General features: G+C 42.3%; 1 protein-coding gene across 1 annotated transcript; it reads right to left on the reverse strand.

Annotated features, from left to right (window-relative positions):
* Positions 1 to 1,068: 1,068 nt before the first annotated feature.
* Positions 1,069 to 12,953, reverse strand: xkr5b (XK related 5b). The gene is made up of 13 exons (XM_076726303.1): positions 12,737 to 12,953; positions 11,338 to 11,427; positions 11,106 to 11,211; positions 10,759 to 10,925; positions 8,830 to 8,963; positions 8,597 to 8,675; positions 8,219 to 8,388; positions 7,669 to 7,780; positions 6,646 to 6,813; positions 6,349 to 6,539; positions 6,101 to 6,184; positions 5,583 to 5,766; positions 1,069 to 5,459 (listed from the first exon to the last, which is right to left on the reverse strand). Exons 1-13 carry the CDS (start codon positions 12,843 to 12,845, stop codon positions 4,765 to 4,767), a joined length of 2,289 nt encoding a protein of 762 aa, XP_076582418.1. The 5' UTR covers positions 12,846 to 12,953; the 3' UTR covers positions 1,069 to 4,764.
* Between the last annotated feature and the right edge of the window lie 1,098 nt (positions 12,954 to 14,051).

Below are 14,051 nucleotides of genomic sequence, written 5' to 3' on the forward strand. Positions count from 1 at the left end.
GAAAACATGCTGACAGTCCAGCTGCTTTCTCTTCCTTTTCTAAGTCTGTCATCTGACTTTCAAAATGATGAGATAGGACAAATATTGTAATCACAGCACACTACCCCATTTTACTGATTTACCACTAGTTGCACTAGGTCCACATTTTAAAGTGTAAGTGAGCAGAAACACTTTTTTATTTAACCAGCCAGATTAACCAAACTCACATTCTTCTTTTAATTCATTAAGATTTTATTCAACTTGATAAAGTTAAACCATGAGTAGCATCCTGCAGGCCGTCACCATGAGGCATTTCATTTTACCATAATACAACTTTGCTGTCTGTCTTCTCCATTCTTCATGCCTTTCTTAATGGTTTTGTATAATTTAGTTGTTTTTAGCATTTTTTTTTTTTTGCATATTTATATTTATTAAGGAATATAAGATAAGACTTAAGTGTCTTTAGCTTTGTGACTAACAGTGTTTTTTTCCATCCTGTCCCATTTAATGTAGGCGTATTTGTCGACCTGGGTGGAGAAGTGCTGCATATTATATTCCCTGCAGGGTATAAATAAGGTTGTATTGAATTGAATTACGAAGTCACGTAACACAATAAGAGCCTTAAGGTGAGTTCTACTTTATTATCTAATCTTTTGTCCCAAAATCAAGTTAAAAAAGACCTTTATTTTTTCAGCTAATCTTTCGCTGACATGGTGTAAACTCTTTTTAGAATTTGTGTTTAATAAAATTCTGCACAGCAAACATGGGGTCATGAACTGCAGTGTGCCAACATGGGAATACTGCATACAATATACAGAAGAGTTGGAGGAATGGTGGTTGGTGTCTGGGGCCCCCCTGGCAGGTTAATCCAGCCCTGTGATCATGTAAACAGTATAGTATGTTCACTGCAACATTGTACTGGAGCTGCCGTTGCGCTGTCACTACGCTCAGTTTATGTATAATGTGTATTTGTACTGTATCATTTACACTGCGATCATGCTTTTCTACCTGTGTCTGAATATATCTAAATGTCATTGATGGGAAATGTATCACAGAAATCAAGAAAATAGGACACAGGACTCTGAACTTTGATCATGGTTTATGACTTTATTTTGTCACATCAATAGCACAGTTAATGATTCACTACCACCAACCACAGCAGCTCTGTGGAAATCCTTGCAGAGATGAGGTGATGCATGTTGATAAATGGAGGCCGTCCGGTGACATGACGTCACGCTCAATCAGCAAGCTAATGCCAGTCCGTCAACGAAAACTAGAACAATTTCACGTGTGAAACTTCAGCACGAAAACCTTGAAACACTGCTGTCCACACGTTTCATTACAGTAAATGTGACCAAATACAAAAGAACATTTAAAAAATACAAAGTGAGTCAAATTAGAAACACAAGCAAAGGTTATCATACGCACCAGGTACATGAAGCAAAGCATATGGTTAAAATAAAGCAACACACACACACACACACACATACAGGAGACGAGCGGAAGCTGTCTTTCTACAAGGCAAAGCGCTGATTCATGATAGTCAAGCCAAGGCATCGTCTAAAGCGTGTGGATATTTTCTAATAAGTGCACTAAGATACATTTTATTAGCTGGCTTATTGCTGTTGCGTACACATACATTCGACCATGTGCGATAATGTGTGCAGTTAAGTGCTTTCTTTCTCTAAAGGAATAGATACAATTCTCTGGATGTCTTTATGAACAAGTAACATGCAGTGACTCCTTTATCTATCAGCACGGATGTAGATAACAGTTTGACACCGTTTGATAACGCATGTGTTTCTCTCAACTTTGTTGCGTAAATCAGTTTATATTCTCACAGCGCTGCCCATGTTTTATCACCGAACACGAGCAGCTCAACCATTCAACTGCTTGTTATTGATATAGACCTACTTATTATAGTTGTTTAGAAAGAAAGAAAGTAAAATAAGATAAAATAGGATAATTAAAGAAAAACAGAAAATTAGAAGACAAACAAACATGGAAGACTGATATTATTAAAGATTTCACATGTCGAAATAAATAAAATTCATAACATCATACTGGCATTGACCAAAATTGAAACTCACAGCAGCACATTATCATCTCCAGAAATTTATGCAACGTTTCTCTTCCTAAACCTCTGCCCCTTACCTCGTTTCCCTTCTTATGGAAGCTACATTATCCTAAAGGTTCTATGCTGCCAAACAAAGGCTCAGAGTGTTCAAATAGATGTTACATTTTCTCACTGTGACAAGGAAAAAAAAATCAGTTTTGTCAGAAGGAAATTCAGTTTTACTGAGGTAGGAGGTTCAAATAATGGATACGCTGAAGGACAACACACTGTGAGGAGTGGTCTTTACAGGAGAATATAATAATCTCCGTTTAGAGTTAGATATATTCATTTAACACTACGTCAAAATTAGATTTCCCCCAGTGATTCAACTAATGCTGTCACCAGTTTGCAAACTAGTGTTGCACTGTATGACATTTTTAAAATACAAACGTATTCATACGCTTACACTTCAAATCAAGTTAACAAGGTCTGTGAAGCATTATTCTCGAGTGGACATTTCTATTTATTTCAGGAGGATGTAATGTGTCTGTGCAGTATGAAAATAGATTTTAAGGAAAACCAGTTGTAGGCTTCATGGTTATTGTGATGGATTGTCCACATCTGAGGAAGTTTTTCCTTATTGAACACAAAACTAAATACCATCATTTTCCTCTACAGGAAGGAACACAAGCCTTCATATTGCCAATTTTAAAATAGCAGCTACTACATAGATAACCGATGACAAGGTACTTTACAAGTACATGTTTAGCTTCCTTCACAAGGCAGGTACATGGTTTCTACGTGTGCCTTTAAGCTTCACTCACAGCTCACTCGCTGTGTGCTCTTCAATAAAACCAATGTAAGTAAATGGATGTCAGCAATCCAAAACACTGCTGCCACATTATCATATATCGTACATCATATCTTACTATCATTCAGACACTTCGCTTCTTTCAGTAATTAAAAAAAAGAAACAAAATGCGATTGTAAGAGGTGTTCATAAAAGTTACCTCCTCTTTATAGAGACACACTCATTAATTATGTCCTGCAGAAAGCATCGCGTTGTTGTTCTGTATCTTTTCTTTGTTACTAAATTCACCAGTTTCACTTTGTCCCTTGTTTGTAATTCCAATTCTGGAGACTTTGTTAGATTATTTCTATATTAATTTAGAGATTTAAAGCACTTCTGCAGGCCATAAACTAAGTCATAACAAACATACAAATTATATGTTTTGATATCAAACATCTGTTCACTCAATATTCTATATTGCTTAATTTCCCTAAATACACATGTTATAATCATAGTGTAGTCCACAGAATATCATGCTACAGCCACTGGCTAACAATAAACTCTAGCTGTACCGTTTCTGCTGTAAAGTGCTGAACGACTGACATGACTGCAGTTACAATTAGCAAAGGAAAGCAGAGCAGAAAATCTATAAAATGTTCTTCCTTCAAGCCTTTGCTTTTTGTCATTTGCATCTAAGATAGCTGAATGAAAATATAGATTCTCAGATTTGACCATTTTACCGATTGTAAATAGGAATTCTGTGTTTGTATGTGTCAGCAATGTGTGTAAACACTAACCATGTACTGAAGTGTACACACAGTGAGGAACTGACTGATTGGATCAATGAGTGGCTTCCTGAAAGCTGGACGGGATAGTCAACATCATCATGTGTTTGATTATTGTAAACTAGTTTAATTACCTGGTTCATCTAGAAAATTCTGTTTCAGTGAGCTCCACGCAGCATTCAAATAACTTTGTCTTGATTGATGGTTGTTTCTGCTTTATCATTTCAAATACAGTTTAGTAATTCTCAAATATTTAAGAATTAGTTTGCTCCTAAATTTCGCTGGAGGTAACCTCAGTTGACTACACAGCCTGAGTATGCAAGACTTAACTGCTTTTGGTTTTCTGCAGTTAGTTTCCAATGATTAAAAACTATCAAGTCTAAGGATTTATTTCTAAATGAATGAAAGTGATTCCTCACATTCATTAGCACCTGTTAATGTTTATCTGTGTTTTCTTAGGATGAGTAAGCCAGATCCAATCTTCAGTAAATGCTGATCTGTAGTGTATAGTGAATGTTTTTCATCAAAAGGTTTTAAAGAACTTGAAAAATACACAATGCCCACACCCACCCTCTAATTTGCAATGGCCGATTATCTTGCACAGCTGTGTTTGTTACTGCCAGCTCCTCTAGTGGTCTTGAAGGATGCAGACTATTGCCGAACCACATGAATCTGCCAGATGGTTCCCTGAGCTTCACAGTAGCATGCAAGGAGGTCCTCCCTATTACACCCTCCTCTTTGCAGATGCTCTAACCAATCACGAGTTGCTACTGCAGCATCAAGGTCCTGGTCATTCACTGCCCTCCCACCCATGAACATGTGTTAATTGGAACGTATAGCAAGGCCAGAGGTACCGCCATTAAGAATTGCAATGGTTGGCAAATGTTTTGCCACTGTGACTACCAAAGAATCCCCATTTTCTGCTAATTTAAGCCATGTATCTGCACGTCAGGAGACAAACATGAATAATAATTTACACTTTATGTCCCTCCATGGCTGATTCAATGAGCTGAGCTGAAAATGTCCCCTAACTCCCGACGACGCCAACCCCAACTTATTTAATGCATGAATTTTTTTGTATAGCCGTAACTGCTAAATTGAAAAAGACATCAGTGCCCACCCATGATCTCCCTTCCCCTTCACCCCCAACCTCCTTACACCGCCCTCTCTCGACTGTCCACAAACTGGACCATCTGTTTGCGAGCGTGGGAGATGACTGGAGTGATAGGAATGATCTGAGCACCGGGTGTGGTAGCACCAGGAGTTGAAGCGCCAGGAGTCGAAGCACCAGGAGTTGAAGCAGCGGGTGTTGAAGCCGCGGGTGTTGAAGCCGCAGGTGTTGAAGCCACGGGTGTTGAAGCTGCAGGGGTAGAAGCAGCAGGGCTTGCAGCACTGGGGGTTCCACCTGGTGTTGTACCAGGAGTGGCAGGGATGACAATGACGGGGGCCGGGCCTGGACTTTCAGCTCCAGCTCGAGGCTCCAGTCGCGGGGTGGATGTGACAAAACGAGCCTCCCTAATACGGTAGGGACTTCTGTAGGTGGAGATGGGTGACAACTCGGAGCCCCACCCAAGATAGCTCCCACTAGAGGGAGACTGTGCATCCGCGCTGAAGTACAGAGTGGTACTGGACTCTCCAGGCATCCCTGTTTTTTTCTCCGGGGAACTAATCAGGAGAGGCGAACGCCGCTCAGGTGACCAGCCGGGAGTCTTGATGTCCAGGGAACCCACAGAGGACGAGGCTTCGGTCAGAGTCCCCGCATTGCTGTCGATGTGGTGGAGGCTTCCTGGTTGCCGAGGAGATGAAAGTGTTGGCGAGCCATAAACAGCGCTCTGAAACTCCTCATCACCTTGAAAAATGAAATCACATTGAATTGAGAGGCAGAGTGTTTTTAAACGAGTACACATCACCTACAGGGAGGACCATACAATAATTAAGTATGTGCACCAGCAGGGCTCAGAATTCATCCAACCTTTGTCCTCTGATGCTGGAGCGCTGGAATCCTCTTCTGCAGTCTCCTCAAGAATGACTTCCTGGACTGGGATGATCTCTGGAAACCTTCTCATGTCCTGGATCGTCGTGGGGGGAGCTTTTCTCACCGGCCTGGCTACTACAGTGGATGGAGCTGGCTTTGGTGGCTGCACCACCTCTCTCACCTGGAGACCAGACAGACGGCTGAGCAAACTACATGTTTTCTGTGCAGATACGCCTCTTTAGTAGCCTTCAGATATTCGTGGGTCGCAACATGCTGTCCTAATGAATCTCACTTCATTATGCTACAAGAATCTTGAAGTCACTGTGTAGAATTTGATGACTAGCGATTATAATAGCAGCTTTTTTTGTCGGGAGAAAATTAGCTAAGGAGGGTGAAAACTGGTTCAGCTCATTCGGCTCCATTTTCAAATCCCATGAAAAGTGGCTTTAAGTACAAATTTACTGTATTCTTTGTTTGAATTACCCAATTAAATGATCAATAAACAAAGATCTTGCCTGTGGAGCCTGGGTCGCTGGTGGTGGAGCTGGTTGAGGAGCCGCTTGCAAGGTCTGAGGAACCTGCGGTTGAACAGGTGGAATCTGACAAATCACAGCAGAAACAATGAGAAACACCTTTAGATAATCTTTAAAATATCACACTTAGGCTACATGCTATGGAGGACAGGCTTAGTGAATAGACAGTCAATGAAATTCATACAACAGATATTCTAAGCAGGATGCTCAACAAAAGGAATGCAACAGACCCGAGGGATATGGAAGTCATCAGGGGAGTGAACTTCTTCAGACAGCCCCATCAGTCCAGCCAGTCCCCCCTCGCCATACGACGACCAGATCCTAGTTACATCTCCTGTCTTCATGGCCAAGCGAATCAGCAGCCAGTGGTGATGTTTCCAGCCCTCCCATTGGATAGGGAGATCCATGAGGGTTCCACCTCCTGATAAGATTAACGACCGTAGCGATTATAATCACTGATAGATAGATAGATAGATAGATAGATAGATAGATAGATAGATAGATAGATGGATAGATCTCTAACAGACCAGACAGTGTTGCATGGTGATGGAAAGTGGGTGTGACTTTCTCCTCCAGTGACAGTGTAGATCCACGCTCCATGCAGGCTCCACCTATCCCTCTGTGGCGAATACTCTGGAAAATCTCAAAGGATTTAGGGTGGAGGAAACGATAGTACAACACCAACGCGATCACTCCTGGAGAGAGGAACAGGTAAATAGAAGAGAAACAGGGAGGACATGAAATCATGAAATAAGGCTGTGCAAGTGTGAGTAAAGGGTTATAGATCTCAAAAGAAAAGAAGAAAATGACTCTACAGACTTAGAACACAAATTATACCTAATAGTTAAGAGAGAATGCACAAAAATGCATAAACATGCATCGATAGTTTATTATATTGAGTTATTTCCTGTATCTGTGTCACTTGACTGTCACCACTGACTTGTCCCTTTAAGAGACTTGCGTAGGTCCTGAATCCTGAGCAAACAGATTATGACAAATTTTTTGACCCCATAGCTACAGAAGGAAATATTGGACCCGTTTTTCACAAGCTGCATATCTTCAGAACATTCTGACGCTAAAATGGCATTTTTCAGACAGACAAGTCAGGAGAAAATTAACTTGGTTCGAGACCTGTCTCTGTCTCAGCAACACATTCTCATGAGATCTGGAGCAGACAAACATTAAATGTGTACTGTATCTAGTGTTGTATCGCTTTGACACAGACAGGCAGAAGTCTATTAGAAATGCATTAGTGTAAAAAATGCTTCTTGGGACGGGGGTTAGAGGCGGCCGTGCCCATTTAAGAGACAGAGAGTATGTAACATTTCATACCACTGACGCAGCTTGTAATGCATCATCTTTGTTGTAGAGCATCTTTGACTTTGTGTTTAGGGCTAATTAGTAATTGTTAGCGCATTTAATTTACATGGTGTACATGGTAAGCAACTACTTAACATCAGCATGTTAGCATTGCCAGTGTGAGCATGTTAGGATGCCCACACTGACATTTAGCTCTAAGCTGTTTTACAGAGCGTTGCTGCGTGTCTCACCGATGAGGAAGCTACAGAACACTGCAGCTGGAATTCCCACAGTGTCCCATGACACCATGGTAAACAACCAGGAGGAGGCCAGAAGAAGAAGCGCATTCTCTAAGAACATAACCTGAGGAAGAACAAACAGAAACAGAAGAGGGTGGTTACCGATCAATATTTTTCTCACATTTGAATTTATGTCTTGTAGTTTTTTTTTTATCCAGCTTACTGTACATCTGACTAACTATTGTCTTAGAGATTAGATTGGCTCAGCTGTTGCAGTATCAACAGCTCAGATATGCCATTTTGTGTTTGGACAAATCCAAATCACATTGCAATATCACAGGTGTATGTTTTTGGCATGAAGTGAGAGCCCCTAAACTTAAATTATCAGTGCTAGGCCTTACACAGCTACAATGCACCTGATTCAATCACACTCAGTCTGAAACACACTACAAACATGTTTGTATTGTGTACTGTGAGACAACAAATATCAATTTTCTTTCACCTCATAACTTGTTTTACCAAAAACAGTTTTTCGAAATTGACCAAAGAGACACATTCATACCAGGTAGAAACCAGCCATGCGGCATCTGGATTGACCGTACTTCACGTTGAGGAAAAGGAAGATGTGAATGGCTCCCAGAACGAGGTTGAAGATTCTCCATCGATTAGTTGAACGAATGATGTCAGTCTGCTGAGACACCATCCAGAAAGTTGCCCCCAGCCAGTGCACACCTGACACACACACACACACACACACACACACACACACACAGCCAATTAAACATTCAATCTTAAATACATACGTAAACACACTATATCACACAAAATTGACCAGGGCGTTCTCATCCAACAATAGTTAAATGTGTTTGGCTGAGAATGGACTGTTTGTCAGCTTCAACAAACATGAGCTTTGAGATGAAGCCTCGGCATCCAGACTTACCAATGACTCCTAGAATCCATTGTTTGAAGATGCGTGTGAAGAGCATGAGGACAGCAAATCGCGATCCCAACATACTGACCTGCAGGCCGAGAAAATAGACCTGTCACTCAAACAAAGCCAAAACAGCACTCATGACATATCAAACACAGGCATGTAAATATGCCCTGCGTTATACTGATGCTGTTATTTGTATGCTCATATTTGCTGTTATAAGGTTGTTTAAATATGCCCACCCTCCACAGCAGTCGACACAGAATGGCAGCGGGAGTCATTTGTAGGTGTCCTGGTCTGATGAGTGAACAGGTTCTGGCATAGAGGACCAAGGCCCAGGCCAGAGACAACAAACACACCGCAAAACACACTGAGGCTGGAGGGGAGAGCGCAGGCAGAGAGAGGAAAATAAATGTGAACACTATGATACACTGTAATGCTATATATATAATTTACTGCAGAAGTCTGCTGCAGATGCACGTTGAAAACAGATGGAAAATAGATAGGGAAATTGGTTAGATTTGAAGGTGCACTACTCTTTTTGGGCCAGTTGGGGGCAGCAGAGCAAGCTGAAAACAAAACATCTGAAATTCCACCTTATAAAGCTGTTATGGCGAGCAGGTTAGCTAACAGCTGCTCACATCGAGCAGACACAGAGCAACATTATCATTTGGAGGCGTGTTTCTGACCACCTGATGAATGTAAGTCCAATATTTAATCTCTTTCAGCTCTGTTTTGGTCTCCACCATCTCCTGGGGGAAATATCTGGCACTACATTCATCGGCTAGTCATTAACTTTGGTGTTTGGTGCTGGCAGAGCAGTGGGTTTATCGGACCTAACTGTCTGATGCATCTGGATATAACACTTATAAGAGTAATGAAACTCAACCAAAACAGTGTTCTGTTCTGTAGCACTGAAGGACACTGCAGAGTTGGTGTTAATTCTCCGCAGCGTTGTCAATAAGACTGACACTTTTCACATTAAACAGTTATTTGATCCTCATTGTATAACACACAGTGTATTTTCACATTTGATCTGCCTATGCTGAAAGCACAACTCGCTTCTGCTAGAATATCACAGACATGGTAAAAGATATTAGCACAGTTGACTTGAAGTACTGAGTTGTTCTGCAGTGAAACAATACAGACCATTAGGGCCATTATTGCATTGTCCAACAGTGCACTAATGTATAATTGATTCTGTGTGGTGTACATTTTATGTACAAGGGATGAGGTGGATATGTGGGAGCTGATTTACACAAAGTTAACTTGTATGCCTAATCAACATGCAAAGCAAAATAAATTCCATAGAAATAACCATGTTTCACAGCGGGTTTTTCTATTTCTGCACAGTGAATATAACATTTATTATTCCAGAAAGAGACTTAACTTGGACTCTAGCTCCAACACTTGAGACTTGACACAATAAAACAATTTTAAAGCACAAAGTAACATGTACTTTGAGTAGTTTAATGACCAAGCATTTTTATACTTTTACTTGAGTGGGTTTCTCAAATGGTACTTTTTACTTTTACTTCAGCAATTTTTATGGGAGTAATTGTACTTTTACTTGATTTAAAGATACTCCACCCAACACTGCCAACCCCTGAGGAAAATATCTGGCTGCTAAATGCTGCACTATGTTCACCAGCTAGTCTCTAACTACATCTGTCTGACACTAAATGAAAACACTATGAGCACAGTGAGAGTGAATCAAAACTGTAAAGTTCTGAGCCAGACAGCAAAACGATCATTTTAAACTCACTATGAAGCTCAGCAGCTCCCCTCGGCTTTGCAGAGCTTTATACAGTGATGAGCCTATAAACGACACCTTTCACATTGCTACGTTGTTTTCACATTGTTGGTAAATACAAATATGGATTTTAGCACTTTTAAATTCATATTGTTATCATTAGGCTCTGCAGGTCTCTCATGGAGTTCTCTGCAGTCACGGTCTACTGGGCCACAGTTAGGTCTGTTTTGAAAGTTCTTCATATGAAACTGTTTGGTAACTTCCTGTCTTGAAAGTTGTTGCTTCATGCACTGCTGGTTTTTGACAGACAACACATACTTACATACTTTCACTACCATACACACAAATTATACGTACGTATTCAGATCTTACTCCCCTTTGCAACCACTCTGCCTACATTTCCTATATGTCTCTGTACCTGGAGACTTGATTCCTATATCAGTGCAGATGAGCACATAGGTCTGCAGCAGCGTCTGGGGGAGGGTGACCACCAAGGCCTCAAACAGACGTAAGGCAGATGCATCAGCCTGCTGCATGATCTCGCCATACACATCCTCATCTGGCAGAGTCATGCACTCCCACAGCCTGTGAAGACCAGAGGGGAGGCAGAGTGGGAGATGGATTGAAAGAGAGAGAAACAGAGATCGAAAGGAAATGTCATCATAAACATCATTATCATCACAATCATCACACATAAACAAATGTTCATTTCGTCAGACTTTTACTATTAACTATCCTCGTCGCACACACATAACATTGGCCCACCGTTTGAAAAGACCGAGGTGCAGTATGTGTGTCCAGGTGAGAGACTTCCTGCGGATGCGTCCATCTGACAGGTACCACAGATAACTGAGCCACTGAGGACCCCAACCTGGGAAACAGAAAGAAACAAATATAAACCAAATATCTATCTATCTATCTATCTATCTATCTATCTATCTATCTATCTATCTATCTATCCAGCTGTCTGTCTGTCTGCATCTTGCTGTTGTCTCACCTGGCAGCAGGAACAGTGCAGTGAAGCCAGCAAGATAGCCATAGCAGTAGTTGTGACCCACCCACAGGTAGTACACAAAGCAGTAGATCACTGAGGGAAGAAGGGTAAAAACACACATGTACACAGTCAAATAAACACAAAAAAACGCTTAAATCTACTGACCTGACTGGATTGCTACAATACAAAATCAGTAATCCAACCACATGAAAGGATGAAATGAATGACAATGGGTCAGATACACTTCAGTTCCGTTATTTGTGATCAGGATGTTGCTGTCAGCTGAGTCTGCATGTGATGCTACGGAAAATTGTAATACAGTCTGAAACACAAAAATTCACGAATTAACTGGTAAATCCTGCTCTACATATTTGGACAAACCTCACCTGTACACAAAATTGTCCGACCATAAAACAGATATTGTATATTTACAATATAACAGACACTGTATGTTGTAGTGCTTACAATAGTGTTTGCATCAGGACAACAGCATCTGATCAATGGCTAACTGCCAGAACGTGAAGCATTTATTTTTTAGTATCTTGTGAGTGCCCACTCTTTTACATATGACCTCTGTTCTGCATCCCATCTCAGGTTTATTGACAACTCGAGTGCTGCTTCCTCTCCTCACTTACAGACACTCTTCTCATCACATTGGCCTGCCTGAGCCCTGCAGCTCTGCCCTCCTCCATCCCTCCACACATGTAATCTGAAGCTTTAGCTGCCAAACAGGCGGGCTGTCCGGGCAGACTAGGCCCCATCCTGGGGTACGCCCATCCCCTCGTCCATTCATGCACCTCCAAGAAAAAGGGCGCTGAAATATGACAACATGGCTCCGCTTTGTTTTTGAGCACGAAAGATCTCACGGAAGCTTGAACGATGCCGTTTGAAAGGTGGAAAACTCCTGCATGAGTCTGCAGTTTTGCTGCATACAGGATTTCATAACATGCAGCGTATAAAAATAGGAAAGAGGCGCACCAGGGCTGACTGCAGAGTCTGCTCTGATTTTATTATTCATGACAACACGACGGGAGACAGCCGCTGAAGTGAAGACAAAAGAGCAACTTTACATGTTGGATTATAGTAGATTTTAAACACTATATAACATCTGAAGCCATCTGTCTCATCCAGAACATGCGGGCATCTCTGTTCCAGCCTCTGGCGCCCTCCCGCACTGACTATACATCCATTCACTATGACCAAAAAGGCACGCACGCGTGCACGCGCACGCCAATAAAGTCAAATAACACACAACAGGGATGCGCGTGGGCACATACCATCACATTATAATCGACTGACACACCATTAGTGACACAACGCTTGGTTTGATTATTTGTGTGCGAGGTGTGTGACCGTGCGTGTGTGTGTGTGTGTGTGTGTGTGTGTCCCAGGTAGGACTCACGTGCCGTCCTCTCTGCAATGATGAGAAATGCGGTAAAGGCGAAGATGCAAACTTGGCAGCACGGCATGCAGGCGCCTCCATTGCTGGGAGTCGCTGAGTAGTCTCTCATCGCGGATTGAGGAGCCGGACTCTGGGATTTCGCAGTGATAACAGCTTGTGTGTCTGCTCTGGTTCCGGGCGGGAGTGTGTCCAGCTGCTGCAGCCCCCTCTCTCTGCTCCGTGTCCCCGTCCCGACGTCACCGCCCGTCCCGTTAAAGCGATAGCGCTGGTAGTGGATGAGACAGCCCCAGACAGACACCTGAGAGACACGAGGCCAATATTAATCCGACATTAGAAGCATTCAGAGGTCGAGTTCGGACACACATTTGAGTGTCTTTTATTGGACAGGTGACATGCTGCCGCAGAGCAGTCTAACAGGACCGCAGTAAGACCCTGAAGATTAAAGAGAACAGACTTATTTTTTAGGGAAATACGAAAGTTGATAAAGCAAATTTGCCGTCCTCTTGTAAATAATGAGGTATGGTATGGGAGCACAAGCTCCTTATGGACACCAGGGGGAGTCTGGGTCAAATGATTCATAATGCCTGCTTGGCAGGACCACCTACCGGGTGCAAAACTATTGGCACAGTTCCTCACTGTAACAAACAGCCCAACCTCCAGTTCTATAATGTGCTGGATAAGTTTGAGTCTGTGCTGATGCATTGCTTTCATTGCTTTCCATGACCGGTCAGTGTGACTTAAATGTCAGTGGGGGTCGGTCGTGTGGCCGCTGTTGCTGGGACTCCTCATCATACTCCCAAGTGATGTTTTGTTCTTCCTGCAGGGCCACTGTCGCTCAGAGGTGAGGGTTGTAGCAGCATTTGGTTATATATTATTTTATGGATGGCATGTGATGAATGAGGGCAAGTGTGAGTAGAAAAACTAACTTGTGACAGACGTAAATTGTCTGTGCCCTCAGACATGGTACCTTGTCCACCAGTGGCTGCACTATGGCTGCCTAAACCCCAGTGTCCTGCCCACCATGGACGTTCATGTTGCTCTCTTCCTTGCCCTCCTGCTCCACAGTACTCTCTCTGTTTTTGGTACTGACCTCATGCTCTGTTTTGCCTTATTTACCACAAGCCTTGTCCTGTTGCTGTCTGGCTCCTGGGCCTTACAGGTGCTGTAGGACCTGCCCATGACCATTAACACCAGTTCCCTGCCTGCTGTAGACATTTCCTTGGGTTTAGGGTAGATTTTTTTCCTCAACTTTGACAGATTCTGTGAATACCACTGACCTGGACCATAGACCCCTCGCTATTGCTTGGTTACATTT

The sequence above is a fragment of the Chaetodon auriga genome, chromosome 1 (genome assembly GCF_051107435.1).
Source record: "Chaetodon auriga isolate fChaAug3 chromosome 1, fChaAug3.hap1, whole genome shotgun sequence".
Classification (NCBI taxonomy): domain Eukaryota; kingdom Metazoa; phylum Chordata; class Actinopteri; order Chaetodontiformes; family Chaetodontidae; genus Chaetodon; species Chaetodon auriga.